The 20,487-nt window shown below is 40.1% G+C and overlaps 1 protein-coding gene across 1 annotated transcript; it reads right to left on the reverse strand.

Moving 5' to 3' along the window:
- Positions 1-1,127: 1,127 nt before the first annotated feature.
- Positions 1,128-12,585, reverse strand: LOC122625583 (fatty acid synthase). Its single transcript, XM_043805669.1, has 10 exons — positions 12,341-12,585; positions 8,453-8,970; positions 6,583-8,400; positions 6,099-6,522; positions 4,760-6,037; positions 4,084-4,696; positions 3,528-3,802; positions 3,117-3,466; positions 1,960-3,055; positions 1,128-1,899 (listed from the first exon to the last, which is right to left on the reverse strand). The coding sequence occupies exons 1-10, from the start codon at positions 12,476-12,478 to the stop codon at positions 1,225-1,227; spliced, it is 7,185 nt and encodes a 2,394-aa protein (XP_043661604.1). The 5' UTR covers positions 12,479-12,585; the 3' UTR covers positions 1,128-1,224.
- Between the last annotated feature and the right edge of the window lie 7,902 nt (positions 12,586-20,487).

Below are 20,487 nucleotides of genomic sequence, written 5' to 3' on the forward strand. Positions count from 1 at the left end.
CGTCTCGATGGATCTCGTGCCTTTGAAGTCACTGACATTGAGTTCTGGGGAACATTGTTTTACAAGTCTGAGGCTCCTGTAAAATGCTACGTCGTGTGTGTTTTTATTTGCTTTGAAACCAAGGCGATACATTTGGATCTCATTAAAGGTATCTCTATAGTTTATTTCTTGCACGGCCTAAAACGGTTCTTATGCACAAGAAGGAGGCCACGACAAACTTGGTCCGACAATGCAACTAACTTTGTTGGCACAGAGAACGAGTTGCTTGAACTGAGGCGGCTATTCCTCAGCGACGACCCCATTAAAGCAGTGTTGGATTTTTGCCTGGCGGAAGAAATCGAGTGGCATTCCATTCCTCCTCAATTACCTCACCTTGGTGGTATTTGGGAAACTGCAGTCAAGACAGCAAAGCTGTGGGCTCTTCCATTTTGACCTTCGATGAGCTGAGAACCCTTCTTGGCCACATATCTGCGGTAGTTAATTCTCGACCCTTAATATTAATTTCAGAAAGCCCTGCCGCTCCTAATGTTTTAATCCAGCGCATTATTTGAATGGTGGCCCGCCTTCATCGTTTATCGAGCCAGATGTGACCAGCTAAACTTCAATCACTTGGATAGCTGGCAGATTTTCTGGTCCCGATAAAAGGAAGAGTATTTAACCTTACTGCAGTAGCGATCGAAGTTGCGCTCTCGAAGAGATGTAGTCGCCGAGTTGCTGTGCTCGGCAGGATTGACGTAACGGGCAGTGAATAAGCTGTATCTGCTACCCCTTAAAGATGCTGTTGAAAGCCACGCTTCCAACGCGGGGAGTATTTCGGGTTTCGCAGGCGCCAGCATCTCCTTAATCTATTTCTTCATTTATTGCTAACATTGGAGACACAACCTTTGGCTTGGCGTTCTGCTGTTCGTTATGCAATCAATCCAATTTTCGCTTTTGCAACCTATGCATGCACGCATCGCTACCAAACTTCGCAAAGTTCATTTTACTACCTGTGTAACGGGTATCTGATAGGCGGGGATTAAAATTAACAAAATATAAAAATAAAAACGTCCAACCGTGATACTTTCCATCTTGACTTACGGAAGTATATCTGTAGGTGATCTTGACAGAAATAAAATAATGTGAACTAGTTTATCAATGTAATTTATTTGTTACATAATAAGAAAATTACATAAATAATTATTTTTAAATAAGTGGAACAACTGAAAGTTTTATAATAATTTTTTATACTACTGAAACCGGTTTGTCATTTCGTATATATTCTTCGAAATGTTTATCTTCCAGAAGTACTGGATCAAAATCATCAATTATCTGACATAGCGCTGGATTATCTAACATAGTTGTATGATTTCCTTCAATTACTTTCAGTGTTACTGCCCCAGATGTCAGTAACGAAATGCAATAGTCTTCATCAATATCTTGCAGTGAAGCCTCGGCCGGCCGAACTAAAGTAATTGGAGATTTAATTTTGGTTATACCATCTAAATCAAAGGAAGCCGCCATTTTTACTCTGTTGAACATGGCTTTTACCATTGTCGAAGAGTATTTCTTGCTGTATATATTTTGCTTTTCAACATATTCCATAAACAGCGACATTTTTTCTGAGAGGCAGTCCACTTGGTGAAAGACTGCGGATATAGATTCCATAGATTCTTCTGGAAATATTTGATTAACAATACTAGAAAAAAGTAGATCATAAAGCTCGTTATCCGAAAATTGTTCGCCCAAGTGCAAATTAGTAAGACGTTTCAAAAAATGTGGTGCTCCATCTAATAACATAATATGTCCACGGAACCCGGAATTTTCGAGCAACTCAGCAAGCTGTAAAGCTATAAACGTTCCAAATGAGTATCCAATAATATAAAAGGGTTCTGTTTGCTTTAAAATGGGTTTAACTTGCTGTAAAATATAAGACAATAATTAATAAGGTGTACATTATATATATAACATCTTATTTACATCAAAGCTTTGCTGTGCCATATCTTTAAGATTTTCCAAATGTGCAAACTGATGGAGCTGTAAAACACTAGCCCGGCTTTGCAGACTTGATCCTAATTGGTACCATGCACCTCCAGCTGTACCCTCCAATCCAGGTATAATAATATTTGGTTGAAGGTTCTGTTTTGAGGGAGCTGCAGATGTCTTAAGCGGGATAATTACTTGGTCACAGTTCGCTTCATCGCCTAAGTTTCGAATTAATAGCTCCATTCCCAATAGCTTATTTTCGGAGGCAAATATCATTTTCTTGTCATCTGTATTCTCTTTTTCTTTAGCGTCAATAAACTCTTGGAGTTTTTGAAAAGTCAGTAGTCGTAAATCTTGTGGAGTCAAAATTAACTCGAAGTCGCGTTCTAAAGTTTGCTTAATCTCAACAGCCATTAAAGAGTCCATACCCATTTCTGAAAGTGTTGTACCTAAAGAAACTGATTTTAAGTCTCGTATTCCCATTATATTCATTACGGCGTCAATAACGCTTTCATGTCCAGACCGCATAGTGCGTTTTTCAGCGACCACCATGCTTGAAACAATTGATGCATCAGCGCTAAGTAAGTGGTCCAGTTCCTGAATACATGATGAAATTCGTTGTTGTAGGGTACCGCCTATTTCCATGTCGATTTTGTCCTCTGCCATATCTGCCACTAAGCCCACTTCACCGATTGCACCCCATTGAATAGCTTTACCTGGAAAACCGTCTCTGGTGCGATGCTCAATTATACGTTCCATAACTGAATTAGCCATTCCATAATTTGATTGGCCTGCATTTCCCCGACCACAAGACACGCTGGAAAAAACTACGAAATGTTCCAGCTCGGGACAATAAATTCGGGATAGGTCGTCTAGGTATTTTGTTGCGATAGCTTTTGGTGCAAAGCATTCTAAAAACTGGTTTACATTTTGGTTTGGAAAAGTGTTATCTTTTAACGCAACTGCGAGATTGAAAATTCCTCCCACTGGGCCCATACCAGTAGCCTCAGAAAGTAGTTGAGCGCATCCCTTCTTTGATGCTATATCTGCGGTACTTATAGCGACTTCGCAGCCATAAGTTTTCCAAAGCCTAATATGAAAATATCACTAAATATATATTAAAATACAAATTAAATTATGAATTGACTTACGCAATTCTAAATAACTGATAATCTTTTGTAATTCCACGGCTAGAGCTCAGCAAAAGTTTTCGAGCTCCACGTAGAGCCATCCAATCAGACAATTCCATTCCAAAACCTCCTAGGCCACCAGGAATAACATAAGTAAGATTATGCTTAAAATAAACTTGGCTAAGAACGCGGACAGGTAATGTTGATGGATCGTGGGGCTCTTCACGAACTTGAATAACAACTTTTCCTATGTGTTTGCCACCAATCAAATGTCTGAAGGCCTGTTCAATTTCATGAGCCGGGAACACTTTAACGGGTAACGGTTGAATGATTCCTTTAGAAATGTCCAAGTCAATAAGGGCTTTTAAATGCTATTAAACAAGAGATAAATTAGAGGGAGTATATTTCTAAGTTTTTTAATTAACCTATTACCCAAATATCTTCATCAGGAGCCACAAGAAGGCTATCAGCCAGGACCGCATGAAAAGTAATTTCTTTTAAAAAGCAACCCAATCCAATCTTGTTATCGTTGGCCATATCAAATTTTCCAATTTCCAAGAAATGTCCAGACTTTCCAAGACATCGCAATGAGGCCAGAAGCTTTTCTTCGGATAATGAATTCAAAACAAAGTCTACCCCTTTTCCATTCGTCTCACGCTGCACCATAAGCTCGAATGATGTATCACGAGAGTTTCCAATATGGGAACCTAATATTTGAAAAAAATTTCTATTATATATTACAATTAACCTAGCCCGGAGTCTAGTATCGGCTTAGAATTTGCTTGATTAAAAAAGCAATGAAAGTGAGTAAACATGAAACAACACTTGAAACCTGAGTTCCTAGTTCCTAATAAGATCAGTTGTGGTTTTGTGGTTTTGGCTGGTTGGTTTTTTAAGTCTAAGCCAAAACTTATCTTCGAGCTAGAAAAGTCTCAAACATATGCTAATATTTATTAAAATGTAATTTTAAAACATTTTTTAATATTACCTTTTAGTTTCGGAAAGGTGTTTAATAGGAATTCCTTTTTTTGAGCAGTACTACATGTTGTGAATACTTCCAAGTTATAAGCCAATGCTACTCGGATAGCGGCTAAACCAATGCCTCCAGTACCAGCATGTATAAGAATGCTTTTTCCTTTTCGGATATCGGTTGCCATAAAGAATGCATAGTATACAGTTATATACACCACTGGCACTGTAGCTGCCTCTTGTAATGACCAGTGATCGGGAATATCCCAAATAAGTTTTGATGGTTTTTCTACATAGGAAGCTACACCACCTTTAACGACCATGCTCATTATTCGACGTCCAGTTAACATATTGATGCCAGAGTATTCAAACCCCAATACACAGTTTTGATCTATTCGGCTTGAACCATATAATTCAACTGCTAACCGACCAGTTGCTAGCATTACATCTCGAAAATTTAAGGAAGAGAAAGCTATTTTAATCTGGCAATTTTTTGAATCAAAAGGTCCTTTTAGCCATTGCAGGCTCGACAAATCTCCACGTTGAATGACGTTTCCGTAAATGTGATCTAGTCTCTTCGATGGTTTATCATTTTTGAGTAATTGCAAATGCCTATAGCTTCCCCAAGAACCCTTATTAAAAATATATTTGTTAACTGAAAAAATATATATGACAAATATAAAAATCAGACTTACATTGCGATAGATGTTAAATGCCAAACCCAATGAATACTGAGTCGAATAAAAAGGGTGAGACAAGTCAAAATCTGGAGCACAGTCATCATCAATAAAAAAGCATCTTATCAAATTACCATCAGGTTCTTTTCGCAAACAGTTTACCAGACCAATCAGTCCGTTCAATACTTCGTTAAACGAATACACAACCACTGGGGCTTTTGTTGTAATTGCAGACTGCAACTCTGAAATCCAGTCAAATGCTTTATCGTATTGAGATACTTTCACTAAAACTGGCTGCACTGCTATTTTTTTTGAAATTTTTTGTAACAGGACAACATTTTCTTCAGTTTTATCAATCGGAATTCTTGTAATTATACGAAAATGTTCCGATATTTTACAAGACACATTTTTTATAGACTTTTGTCGGAGCACAATATATCCATTGTCGACTAGTACATTGTGAGCAGACGTAATTTTATTTTGTAATTCGTCTTCTTCATAGCCTCCCAATAAAACAATATGACAATTAGTTTGAGTAGACAAACTATTATTTTCAATATGAACTCCAGCAATATCTTCCAGATTTTGAGATGTTAAGAGGATATAATCGCCAGTAATAACAGGTAAATCTTGAATTGCTTCAATAAATTCAGTTAGCATGAGATTTATCCCATCAGTACCAACCTCTACCAATTTTAATTTTAGGGTGGGATTATTCTCAATAGCGATTTGAACGCAAACACGGGCAGCATTTCTTAAGGAAAGAATAGATGAAGAAGAAAACGGGAGAAATACATATTCCTCAAGAACTGGAATTCCGGGGGGTCTTCGTCGTTGCACTAGACTGGCATGTAACCCGACAATTTCTATTCCGCCCGCTATGATCCGATCGTACATGGGGTCCACATAAACATCAAAAACTCGATTTTCAGGATCCATTTTGGTCATTAAATTGAAATGATGCACTCCATTTATCTTAAGTTTCCGAATTTTGGTGGGTAATAAAAGATTTCGTGAATCCGTTCCCAATATTTGAATTTGAAGCATTGCATCCATGAAGGTAACCCAATTATAATTCCATTGGACCTGTCCAAACAAACCATCTGAACGGGCCAAATGAACGGCTTGAAATGCGCCATTGTAATGATAGCCACGCAGTTTTAGCTCCTTATAAAAGTCTTTCTTGGCAATCATGGGAAACTTCGAATTACTTTGGTAATTATACACCTCTGGAATAGATGGTTTTTCAGTCTCACGAATAATACCGGTAACTACTGAGCTGCCCATTTCCGTTATCTAAAAAATTTTCTTAATGTATAATAAATAAAATGTTAATATTTAATAAAATTGTAAATACCTCAAAATGGCCAGTGCCATAGTGAATCATAACGGTTAACTCCACTTTACCATTAACTGGCATACTTGTAGCTCTCATGAAACGTATATCCTCGAATTCAACAGGTACATCCATATAGCTCGGCCCATGATACATAAGTGAAAATGTTTCCCAAACATATTGAAGATAGCATGTAGCTGGAACAAGGATTTTACCATCTATTATATGTCCACTTAAAAACTCTTCGTTGTCACTCGCTAAATTAACTGAAAACACACGTTCTCCGCTGGACTTCGTTTTCATATTCTCGTATTTTGTTACGAACCAGTCCTCACTATGATCCCAGCGAATAAGCGAGCTAATACTGGGCGTTGTGCGTGAAACAGGAAACTGTATTCTTTCATATAAGTTTGCAACCGGTAGTAAAACTCCACTTAAATATATTCTACAAGATAAACAAAATGAATTATACTGAGTTACAATATTCAATATAACTTATACATACTTTCCCAGAGCCGACAAAAAAAATGCCGCATTATTTTGGTTACCCCTGTTTGTTAGAGGAATATGTACACCACTAGGCATTGACCTTTTAAGAATAGCTCCTAAGAGTCCATGAGGCGCTACTTCTATAGTTAATGAATTTTTAGGTAACAACGAAAACGTTTCCTCAAAAAGTACACTATTTAACAGGTTATTCGTATGATATTCAGCAGAGCAAAACTTTGCTTGATCCTTATTCCAGTCGTTTTTAGGGACACTAGTACTCAACCATTTCTTAGTTCTAGGTTTAGGATGTGGGATTATTTTATTCATATATTGAAGTAATGGCGGCCCCATATGTGAAATATATTTTGAGTGATAAGCTATATTTGAGCAAGGCACTTCCTTTGCAAAGATTCCCTTCGTTTTTAAATCAGCTACAAATTGGGAAACATCATCAAGTGGGCCAGATATTGTGCACGAATCCGGGCCATTATGGCAAGCCGTTTCGATGGACTTAGGCAGCATATTTAGAACAGTTTTAAAGCCTAGACCTACTGCTGCCATTGAACCTCTTATTTTTTCGAGGTCCACGCTAACTCTTCCTCGATAATAGGCGGCCAACATCATTTGTTGAGCAGTCAGGCCACCATCCGCATATGCGCACCCTAATTCACCTACAGAGTGACCAATAATGTAGTCTGGCTGGAAGTTTAAAGAACGTAAGACATCTGTTAGCCCGATCTGGACAGCGGCAATTCCCACGAACGAATTTAAAATATTAAGGTAAATTTCCGGATCACTGGATGTTAATATATGTATAAGATCAAGGCCTTTGGGCAATAATGTTTGGTGACAAATTTCAATTGATTCCCGGAAGCGTGGTATTATCATTAACGAAGCTCCCATTTCGTTCCATTGTGATCCCATTCCGCTATAAACCCATACTATGGGGCGCTGAAGGCCAGTGTAATGCTGAACATCTGCTGCCAATGACTTGCATGGTCGAGTGCCTTGCTTTGCGAAAATTGCATACCCACGGAATACCATACCAGACACATCTTCCTCTTGTATATTTTGAAGCAATCCAACGAACTCAGCATCCAGCGGATGTTTTTCTACTGCATTAAAAATCTCTTGAACAGCTTCCTCTGTCCTTCCTGCCCATGTGAGTAGCCGCGGCACATCATCTGAAGGTATTCCAAAATTATTTTTCGACTTTGGATAACCTTTTAATAGTGCATGTGCATTAGCTCCGCCAAACCCGAAGGAGTTTATCCCAATATAGGGTTTTGGTAGAGGTGTTACGTCTTTTACTACAGTCAACCTACCCTCTGCTAAGGGTGCAATAACTTGTTTTACCTCCGTAAAGTTTATATTTGGAGCAATTAAGCCAGTTTCAAAAGCAAAGCAAGCTTTTACCAAGGAGCAGATTCCAGAAGCGGCTTCGGAATGACCAACATTTGACTTCACAGAGCCAACTAATAATGGCTCTTCCCGTTGACTACATAAAACATTATCAATTGCTTTGCATTCTTCTGGATCACCGACTACTGTGCCTGTACTGTGAGCTTCCAAGTAGCCCAAGTCACACGGTTTATGGTCTATATCCTTGTAAAACTGTTCTAGCAGCTTCTCTTGCACAATACCTGACGGATATGTGATACCCTCTGGCTTGTATCCATCACAGTTGGTTTTAGAATAAACAACGCTTGCATAAACTCGCTTAGCATCTTTTTTTTTTTGTAAGAATAAGCAATTAATGGTCTCCGATCGAGTGTAACCACTGGCATTCTTATCAAAGGGACGACAAAACCCATCTGGCGCCAGAACGCCAAGCCTAAATTATTAATAAAGAAATATAATATTTTAAACCATATTTTCTGGCTTACCGTGCAAACTGAAGAGTTACAAATGGGTGAAGTAGTAAATTAGATCCACCTATAATTGCAGCGTCAATTTCACCATTTCGAATAGCGCTGAATGCATTGTCTAAAGCGTACATCGAACTAGAACAAGCTGTATCAAGTAAAAATGAAGGACCTTCTAGTCCTAAGCAATACGAAATTCTATTAGCCATCATAGCTCGACTACAGCCAGTTATTCCGAACCCGCCAGAAGAAACCTTTTCATAAAACCACGTTTTTTCAGATTCAGATATACAAGAGCCTATGTACACTCCAGTTTTTGATCCACGTAGACTTTTAGGATTAACTCCAGAATCGATAACAGCCTCATAAGCTGTCTCAATAAGAATACGTGTTTGCGGATCCATTGTGTGTGCTTGCTTAAAATGAACTCCAAAAAAGGTTGCATCAAACTTTTCAAGATTACTAATTTTCCCAGATCTTTTTGGTATCTCCGGATTAAAATGACGCCATCGGCGTTCATCATCGTCAACCATGTCAATCTAGAATATTAAACAATTTTTTTATTAATATTTAAATATTCAAATTTATTTTCTTGGGCTTAATATGAGTTATTAGCTTGAACTTGCCGAACTGCTCGGCAGCCGCATTGCTACCTTAAATATTTTCCTTAAAGTCACTGAACTGGGCTTAAAAGTAGTCTTATCTTATAGGACTACATTAGAAAAGGGCAGCCTTTGTAATAAGGCGGACAAACGAACCCAAAAAAAAACAACGCTGAAACCAGTCGAACCTTCGGTTTTGCAGCAAACAAGTGGAATTATTAAGTGGAGGTACCCAGCAAAATTCATAAAATAATAATAAAATATATGGGTTCTTGGTGGGTGCTCTCAGCAATTGGCGAGCGTGAATTAGATTCGATGACGAGACGATTTAAGGGCAAGAATGCGAATGCTAAACACCATTATGAAAACTTGGAGCGCCTAGGAGTCGAGACTTGCAATCTTCTAGGAACAATTAAATATCGTCTTTACAATAAGGATCCCAAAAGCTTCGAGCTGGAGGTAAATTCGAAAAAAAACAGAACTTAACAGTATAGTTACTCGACTATCAGATAATTTAGGAAATAACAAGAGAGAACGCTATAGTCGAGTTCCCCGACTATCTCATACCCGTTACTCAGCTATTTGAAGTGCGAAGGAGAGTTTTTAACACTGAATGTTTTTGGCGATTTGTGGGCGTTAGAGTGGGCGTGGCAAAAAGGTTTTTTGCAAATCGATAGAAATAATACAAAAATGAAAAAATATCAAAACATTTTTCAAAAGTGTGGGCGTGGCAGTTTTGGGCGTTAGAGTGGGCGTGGCAACATGAATCGTCAAACTTGCGCTGATTCTATGTCTCTGGAGTCCTCATGCTGAATCTAAACTTTCTAGCTTTTATAGTTCCTGAGATCACGACGTTCATACGCAAGTTTGTCGATTCGTTGCCACGCCCACTCTAACGCCCACAAACCGCCTAAAACTGCCTCGCCCACACTTTTGAAAAATGTTTTGATATTTTTTCATTTTTGTGTTAGTCTCGTAAATTTCTATCGATTTGCCAAAAAACTTTTCGCCACGCCCACTCTAACGCCCACAAACCGCCCAAAGCTGCCACGCCCACACTTTTGAAAAATATTTTTATATTTTTTCATTTTTATATTAGTCTTGTAATGTTCTATCGATTTGCCAAAAAACTTTTTGCCACGCCCACTTTAACGCCCACAAACCGCCAAAACTGTCAGTGTTGAAGACTCTCCCGCGCACTTCCACTAGCTGAGTCGACTATAGCGTTCTCTCTTGTTTTTAAATTTCTTTAGAACAATTACATAATTATAAGGTTATTTATGTTAGAATAATAGCATGTTATGACTAAAGTTTAGCTTCTTTACGCTTAAATCGTTGATGTGGGACCAGCTTCGAAGATAAATTGGATGTGTTTGCATGGTTAAAATAGTGGTTAAGGTCCGCTTCCGTGTTTTATCAAAATCATTGAGCGCTGATATAAAAGCTCTGATTACATAATTGTAAATCACACGTGCCTTTGTAGGATATGATTTCCCACCATTACATCTTTCTTCGCTGCAAATAGTATTATATGCAAATGCCACCTGGTTCTTACAAGTAAAACTCCATCCTCCCCGAACAATAAAATAAAACTTTTAGATAATTGTCATGTATAAAACGCTATACTTGATTTCCTTTACTTTCAGATATCCGTTACACAGCTTACTCCAGGGGGGAAATTTAAGTTTGTTTTCATATCAACAAAAATTGTCAAGCCAAATAATATAATCAAAACGCCCTGACTCCTGATACCCGTTACTCAGCTAGTGGAAGTACAAAGGAGAAATTTCCATACTGACAGTTTTTGGTGGTTTGTGGGCGTTAGAGTGGGCGTGGCAAAAAGTTTTTTGGCAAATCGATAGAAATTTACAAGACTAATACAAAAATATGCAACTCGATAGAAATTTACAAAACTAATACATACTTTTCAACGAATCTAGTATATTCTTTTACTCTACGAGTAACGGGTATAATACAATTTAAAAAAAAATTTTTTAAGGATTTGAGATATGGGCTATTATTTAAATCATTATTGGTTTATATTTTCTAACATAAAAGCGGGCTAACAATGTTATTGCGAATAAAAAATAAACAACAACATCAAAATAGTAAAGTTTTTGACTTTCGAAAATATTTCAAAATTCATCTTTAAAAGTGGACGTGGGAACAAAAACTAATTGGTGGGCAAAAATGAACGATTCCAGCTTTCAAATTTCAATAATTTGATTTTACTGAACACAGCCTTTTTAGCTAACACCCGAAAGATTTTTAATATTTGATGCACGTACAAACGTATATCATCATAAGTTTTTCTTTTACTTAATATACATTTGCGTTTTAGTTTTATAAAAATCGGAACCTTAGGAACAGTCGGAGACTAATTAAAGCAAAAAAGCACCCTATATCCGTTACTATGCTAGTAAGAGTGCGATGTAGTATCACCATTTGTTTTGTATATCGATAAACATTGTCAAAAAACTAAAAAAAAAAGGTAGAAATCACAAAATTTAAAAAAATGTGGTCTTGATGTGTTGCGTTGCGAAAATTTTGACAAAAACAAATAGAAAGTAAGAAAAAAATAAAACAAAATAGCACGCTAGCTTTGGTAAGAAGAAGTTTATATACATATGTATACCCTTACAAAAATAACATATTTAAGGAAGAACTGTTTTATACCGAATAAGAAAAGTTGATGATCAACGAAATTATCTTCCATTAACTAGGTTTATTTTCAAAAAACATCAAATACAGCTAATTAAATACAATGGTCTTAACATATTTATAGAAATATGCCAGACAAAATCAAAACATATTTAAAATTGGAGATTCAGCGCAAGTTTGCTGCCACGCCCAATCAAACGTCCACAAAATTCAAGAAAATTTTACGCCCACCCTTTTGAAAAATGTTTTAATTTATTTTATCATTTGAAAATTTCTATCGATATGCCAAAATGTATATGTATATGTATCTTCATAATTTTTATATTATTATTTGTTGGCCAGGACCACAGTAACGCCAACATCAGTAGCGGATATAGAAATAATACTTTATTATCGATCTATCATATTCGACTATCTGTCCGACTGTTTGTCTGTCTTATTGTAAGCAAGTTATTTGCAAAAAAACACATCCTACTACATGGACCCATACCTAAGTAGTCAAGAAACAAACATGGTTTTTCACACAAATGTACTTATATAACTATCTTAATTATTAGGTCATAGTCGATAATTTGGTTTACTTTCGTTTTTTAAATGCAGTTTTGTGCAAATCCTTATGTACGTTTTTTACATTTTTGATATTTACCTTGTTATAAAGTTTATATTGGTATTCTGTTATGTTGCGGCAGTTGGGAAATTTTCCTGCCATTCCAGATATTACTATATCGTCACCGTCACTATCAGGAAACGATCTAGAATATTTCTTATTTTTTGATGACTCCATTTTTATTAACAATTTTTGATTTATTCTTTTAAATCAATAGTATTTTTTATATTTTAACTTGGTTGGTAAAATCTTTAGCTCTCTCTGAATAAAATAAATAAAAACGTATAGACGAATTGCGAAACAATTTGCAACTAGGCTTCTAAAATTAATGGGCGCTCTTTTATACATACTACATGAACTTCTGTTCTATTATCAATTCCACAAAAATGGTAAGTACTTTGACCACAAACACTTTAAGGTAATTAAAGGCGCTGAATTGTATAAATAGGGTGCTCATGTAAATGAAGGCAACGTTAATCTACAAAGCATGTATACTGGCATACTTAATATAGTAGGACTATACAGTTGAGGTAAATATAATAGTCCAGCCGCTCTGTTTTATTTATGACAAGACAAAATGCTATAGTTGGGTCCTCGACTATCAGATACCCGTTACTCAGCTAGTGGCATTGCGAACGAGAAATGTAAACACTTTATGGAATATCGTTAGAAATGCGTGGAGTTTTGGGCCGTGTTTGGGCGTTAAAATGGGCGTGACAGAAAGATTTACAAGACTAATACAAGAATGAATAACTGCCACGTCCCCACTTTTGAAAAATGTTTTGATATTTTTTCATTTTTTTATTAGTGTGTTTTCTATTTCTATTGATATGTAGAACAACTTTTTGCTACGCCCACTCAATAGCCGAGTCGATCTGGCCATGTCCGTCTGTCCGTCCGTATGAACGTCGACATCACAGGAACTATAAAAGCTAAAAAGTTGAGATTCAGCATGCAGACTCCAGAGACATAGAAGCAGCGGAAGTTTGTCGATTCATGTTGCCACGCCCACTCTAACGCCCACAAACCGCCTAAAACAGCCACGCCCACAGTTTTGAAAAATGTTTTGATATTTTTTTTATTTTTGTATTAGTCTCGTAAATTTCTTTCCTTTTGCCAAAAAACTTTTTGCCACGCCCTTTTACTCTACGAGTAACGGGTATACAAATTTTAAGACGACAAATAGTTTCTGTTTTATATTCATATAAAGGTAAAATATGGAAATTATAACTACTACAAAAAAGAGGATTATTAAAATATTTCTATATGTGGCATTGGATCAGCTTTTGTTACGTTATGCTCGGTAAATATTGGGTTTGATAATTGTTAAATATTATTTATTAATAATGATATTATAAGTTCTGTTTACGATACTTGTGTAAAGTTGAAGTTGGTGTTTCGTGATTACACTAGCTATGCAATAGTCTGATAATATTATTTGTTTCTTAATTTAAATAACTTTAAATTTAAATAATTGTATTAAAACAAATTTGTTTTTTATGTTTTCATTAATAATTTGTCCATTATTGTCGGCGTAAAGCCTGATAAGAAAGTGGACTGTTCAATTGTGTTTGTGGGAATGTGAGACATAAAGAGATTTCGTAAGTCGCGGTGTTATACCAGGCAACAGTTCTTACATATGTCCACTAAATTTTTTTAGTTAACGTTACCAAGGTTGCCGTTTTGGATTAAATATTCCTAATTTTATTAGTTGTGAATCCATTTCAACGTTATACATATATATTATATACTTAGTAAAATGTTCAATGTTAATCATTAAAAGGGAGATTTTTCTACCCTAGATTCGAAAAAAGAAAAAACAAGCCGCCAATACAGGAAAAATGTATGCCCGCCATACAATTTCGTACTGCGCAGCGACTGCGCTTGCTGCAGAATTCGCACTAAGCCGCGCGTTTTTTACGCTGAGTTGAAAGTATCTTTTGCCTGGGAAACTCGGGGTCGGAGTGGGGGGACCCGGTCTCTTTTGAATATGAACATAGAACATATTCAAGAACAACACCTTCTACTCCAAACCCAGGGAATGGTAGGGAATCGATTTATTTTCTCCATCAAAGTTGAAAAATATGTGAAAATTAGTGCAAAGAAAATTATAAATTTATTCTACCTTGGTTTTACAGAGATTTGATGACCCTTTCCATAGAGACCAACCCCTTTGAACTATTACCTGTCGAATGCGATATCCCATGCCCCATCCGTTGTCATCAAAAATTTGATTTTTGTATCGTATCTGTATCTTTTGCGCCATTGTGCGGTGGGAGGTAACGATGTGTATCTATATACATATCTATGTACATATGAATTTTCTTATATTTATATGTACAGATGATTTTCTATGCGGATAATTAAAACGATAGAATAAGTAGGTGGTACAACTCAGAATGATCAAGCTTTAATGAAAATAGTTGTGTAAGTTAACAACACGCTTTTCCAAAAGCGTATAAAGTAAAGCTTAGGTCAGCGTCTGCATTATTTCCTGCACGCGCCAACAAAAAGTAAACCAAATCATAACACAAGCAATATTAACAGAGCATTGAACTGCAGTTGCAAAACAGTTCACACGGGCACCTGCAATTCCTAATAAATATCAGCCACAACAGGAAATGAATAAGCAGGTCACACGGGCACATGCAATTCATGCGAAATATTGACGACAATAGGAAAAAGCCAAATTTATTAAGAATTCATCAGCAGAACTGCAATTAACCAATTACAGCCGACTGCACAACTGACACACTGTTATCAAACTTTGATTCGTCGCTGCCACCGTCGCTGCACCAGCGCTGCCACCATCGCTGCCACCGCTCCTGCAAATTCTGATTTACAAAAGGCCAGATTAGGGAGCTAGAGTAGAACTTTAATTTAGTCTAATTTTTGCATTCGATCAATAAAGGTGAAAAAAATAAAATTGTAAATTTATTTTTTATCTCATTCATAAACAAATAAATTAACTGGCGCCCGAACAGGGACCGGTTTATAACATAACAGAGCAAAAAGCCTATAAGTGTTCGCGAATAAAAGAGCAAAAAGCCTCTACGCTCGCGTCGTGACGAAAAACAAAAAGTGTAAGTCGCGAATAACCGTGTTCCGTTAAATAAAAGGGAAGACTCCCATCCACAGTGGTGGCCCTAAAAGCAACGTAAAGGCAACTCATCGCCTACAAAGACCAACGCCGTGCAAGGCCCGTCCCCACGGAACCTTCCGAAGGAAGTATCGCACCTGGATCCTCAGTAGATACAGCAAACCGGACCAAATAAAGACGATCGGGAAGGATGGCAACAATAACCTACTTGTAAGATAGTTTTAAGGAATATTTAAAGAAAACTCACAATCAAAAACGTAAAAGAAAATTAGAAAGTTAACAATTCAAATCAAACAAAACTTAAAAGAAAAACTAGAAAATTAACAATACAAGTTAAGCAAATTTAAAAAAGATAAAACATATTGGCATAAGAAAGTGCAAGTGAAGTGATCAACCAAAGTAAATAACACACTGTAAAAATATACACGATTAATTGACTACAGAATACTGTAGTATAACAATTTCCAACTTTGCGATTCCCTACGAGGACCCTCCAAAGTAGGAGTAAGAAACCAGCTACTGGTTTTCAAACATATAAAAACTTTCCTCTTCGTCCAAAATATTTCAAAATTTCGTTGAATCACTTTCACTGGTGAAAGTTATTCTAAAATTTTTAAATTTCCTTGACCGTTAATGGCAAATCCTAATAACTTACTTAGACCCCCAATTCTTCCAGCAAACCAGATAGAACAAAACAGAGTCAATATGAACCAATAAGAACATAACGCTCACATTGACAGAATAGTTTCAGAAGCCATCGCTTCTCAGGTTCCCCAATTAATCAGACAACAAAATAACCCGAATAGTAATTTCTTAGATGTACCAAACCAAATAATTTAGCCTCAACATCGGGGAAATCTTAAGGATTTAGATAAAATACCGGATGTAGTTAAAAGCATCCGAGAGTTCTCAGGCGACCGCGGAGAATTTAGTTCATGGAAAAAGGGCGTAGATAGAATCATAGAGAACTACGCGGCACTACAAGGCACTGCTAAATATTTCGGTATAATACATACCATAAGAAACTAAATTGTTGGATTGCCGACACAGACTTAGAATCCTATAAAGTGCCACTAGACTGGAATGCTATTGCAAAGTGCTTAACAATGCATTACGCAGATAAGCGCGATTTGAGTACATTAGAGTACCAATTGACAACCATTACTCAGGGTGTCAATCAAACAGTAGAGGAATTCCTTCAAGTAGTTTATCGTCACCTGTCCTTACTACTGAATAAAGTTGGTTGTATGGAATTATGTCGCTAGTCAGAACAAATGATGACTAAGCTTTACAGAGATAAAGCTCTAGACACTTTCATTCGTGGATTGAGAGGAAACCTTTCTCGCCTTCTGGGAATGAAAGAGCCTGAAGATCTACCCCAAGCTTTGCATCTATGTTTGAAAATCGAAAACCAAACAAATCGATCAAACTATGCTACAGGCGAAATTCAATCTACGGTCTTCCGACCAAACCAAAAACCAATACCAATGCCTAGAACTCAATACTTAAATAATACGACTCCCCGAGCATTTCAAAACATGCCTCAAAGAGCACCAATTGCTCGACAATATGTCAGACCAATGCACAACATGACATTCTTTAGCAACCAGGCACCAATACAACAACCGTACTTACAACAACCATACGCATAGCAACTATACGCAAGACAGCCATTCACATTAAACCCAACTTTCTCACCGAATCGCCCCACGGCAATAAAACCGCTGCCCCGTCCTGAGCCTATGGACGTGGACCCCAGCATCCGCACAAGAACTATATGAACAGACCACGGAACTTCGAAATGGGTAAATGACCAGGAAACCCCATTCCCCCTGTTCCACAGGAGGACAAACGACAACGTACTGTGAGGAATCTTAAAACTCCCCACAAATCCGGGTGCAGGAGATCGGCGTAGCAACAGCGAAGACGGCTGGAATGCGAGAGGAGCCAAGGGCGGTCAGGTCGAACGGTGAATAATGGACCTTGGACCCCGGCAAAGCGGAGAGACCGTGAATTAACGGTACCGCGCTGGACCTTGGACTCGAACCCGCCAAGGGCGTAGAGGTCATACGGTAACGGTGCGGACTTTGGACAGGCACAAAGAGGACGCACCGTGAACTAACGGGACATGTTTGGACCTTGGACCCGAGCGAGCCGTGTGCAAAAGGGGAAATAACGGGATTCCCGCAGCCGATATAAGGGACGGCGCCGGCGCAGCTCGGGACAGTCAAGAAGAAGTACGCGAGGGCCTTACAGCCAGACAGTCAAGAAGAAGTACGCGAGGGCCATACAGCCATACAGTCGAGAAGAAGTACGCGAAGGGCCATACAGCCATACGGAAAGCTAAGGATTACGCGAAGAGTCGATACCGAGTGACAGTGAAACGACGGGAACACAAGTGCGTCAAGCGGGCATCCAGAGTGGATCGCCGCACGTGAAGATCAGCGAAGGACGAGCAAACACAAGGACCTAGCGTGGTCAGAAAGGGACGGTGGAGTCAGTGGTCGCAACGGTGGTTCGGAGGGAAGCGCTAGCTTAACTCGCGGACGATACACCCTGCCCCATAACATCCTAAGCCCCGGTCGAGCCCGCAGGTTATCCTTCGGCGAGGGCAACAAGTGCCTGGCACACGCAGGAAGGGACGGTGGAGTCAGTGGTCGCACGGTGGTTCGGAGTGGAGCGCTAGCTTAACTCGCGGATGATACACCCTGCCCCATAACATCCTAAGCCCCAGGCGAGCCGGTACGGATCCCCGTCGGCAGCGACGCAGGCGTACGACGGAAGGACGACGAGGGAGCAACGACGTGCATCCAGCGGCGAGAATCACCGAATCCTGTTCAGCAAGTGACGCTAAATAAAAGGGGTTTAAATCTGAGAATCTGTCTTCTTCTTGGTCGGGCAATCACACAAATCATAAATTTGGTGGGACGAACAAACAAAATCTCTGAGCTAGCCGTTGCATTTCGTAGCGAGCCGAAATAAGAAAAACAGATCGTTACATCTGGCGCCCAACCGTGATTGTCCTGATCAAAAAGAACGGAGGAGAAGATGGGGAAATCGTGGCTATACAGCCTGAAGAGGGATGACTTTCCCGCAATAGCGAGCGCCCTAGGCATTAAGCTCGAAGGGTTGGTCGAGGATATGCGGAGGACGCTGTCCGAATTTATCCAGCAGACCACAGACGAGCCCGAAACAGTCGCCATACTGGAGGCGTTGGAAAGGGAGTACGCAAGAAGACCGGCCCCGGAAATCAAAGTCACCGGTGTGGAAGGCCTGGTGGGGAGCCTCGATGTCCACAGCATGATGGAGGCCAGCGGGAGCAGACCCGAAAGGCAGGAAACCGGGAGTGAACGGCGGGAAAGCAGCCGCGAGAGAAGGGAGAGGAGGGAGCCCAGCCGCGATCGGCGAGACATCGCAAGGGTAGCCCCTCCGGATTACGCAAAGGTGGCGAAACAGGTGCGGAAGTGGAGCTTCCGGTACGACGGTCACGACAAGCCATTGGAGTTCCTGGAACAGGTGGAGTGGTCAGCAATGACGTACGGCCTGGATATCAACCAAATCCCACGAGCGATGCCGGAACTGCTGAAGGGCAGGGCCCTAAAGTGGTTCATCGCCAACAACAGATTCTGGGAGACATGGGCAGAGTTCATCCATAGCTTCCAGGAATTCTTCCTGCCCAGAGGCTTCATGACGAAGCAGGTCAGGCAGAGGAAGCAGCGGCATGGCGAATGCTTCAAAGATTACATGGTGGACATGCAGACCCTAATGCGGCCCTTGGGGATGTCCCAAAGAGAGATCCTGGAGAGGATAAGGGAGAACAGCACTCCGGCTCTACGGATGTTTGTCCGCCCGTACGAGTGCCGAAACCTGGATGCTCTGGTGGTCCTGGCCGACGAATTCGAGGAACTGGACTCCCAGAGGGAGCGGTTCGACTCAGAGCGGACCCAAAGAGCCCGCCACCAGCGGGATTTCCAAAGAGGGGAACAGCACACGGTGTGCAGAAGGTGCCAAGAGGAGCCCACAGGACCGTCGAGGCACGAGACGAACGGGCGAGGACCAGACCCGGCGCGGCGGGGGTTTGTGCTAAACCCAGCGCAAGCCTGCCATAGGTGCGGAAGCCAGGAGCACTGGATGCGGGAATGTCGGAACCAACCGATCACATTTTGCTGGTCGTGCGGGCGAATCGGCCGGAAGACCGCAGAATGCTGCCCAAGATCGGGAAACGCCACGCGAACCCAGCCTCAGAGGGGCAACCAGGGTGCGCAAGGTGCTGCCCCTCAAAATTAATGGGCAAGCTGAAGGCGGAAGAAAGGCAACTGTCCGCCACAGTGCTCATAGACGGAATGGAAGTTAAGGCCACGATGGACACCGGAGCCACAGCAAGCTTTATTAGCGAAGAGTTGGCGGACAGGTTGCGGGCAGTGGGAGAGGTCGTAGCCACGAGAAGAGAGGTGCGGATGGCTGATGAACGGTTCGAGGAGGTCACATCGCTGCTCGAAGTAGACGTAGGACTGGGAGAGAGGACCGTAAGAATGCAACTGCTAATCCTCCACAACATCATCGACGCTCTAGTACTGGGATGGGATTACCTAACGAAAGTTGGAGCCAGGATAGCATGCGCGGGTCTGAGCGCAACGATACCGGCGGGACAGCTGGTGCGAAGCAATGCACGCGAGAAGCTGTCAGTGGCTGTCGTGGAAAGGACGACCGACTTTGCGGAGGAAGATATAGACGGTTTCCTGAAGGCAGAGCTAGCAGAATTGGGAAGAGTCCAAGGGACGTCAACGGTGGCGGTGCACAGAATCACGATGAAAGACGATCAACCGGTCAAACAGCGCTACTACCCGAAGAACCCGAAGATGCAGGTGGAGATCAACGCCAAGGTCGACGAGTTGCTACAAAAGGGGTGCATCGAGCCGTCTAGGAGCCCGTACAGCTCTCCCATAGTGATGGTGAAAAAGAAGACGGGTCAGTGGCGTTTGTGTGTGGATTTCCGCCAAATAAACGCAAAGTCCGTGAAGGATGCGTACCCGATGCCAATGATCAACTACATTCTGGATCAACTAAGGGAGGCGAAATACATAAG

The sequence above is a fragment of the Drosophila teissieri genome, unplaced genomic scaffold, assembly GCF_016746235.2.
Source record: "Drosophila teissieri strain GT53w unplaced genomic scaffold, Prin_Dtei_1.1 Segkk125_quiver_pilon_scaf, whole genome shotgun sequence".
Classification (NCBI taxonomy): Eukaryota; Metazoa; Arthropoda; class Insecta; order Diptera; family Drosophilidae; genus Drosophila; species Drosophila teissieri.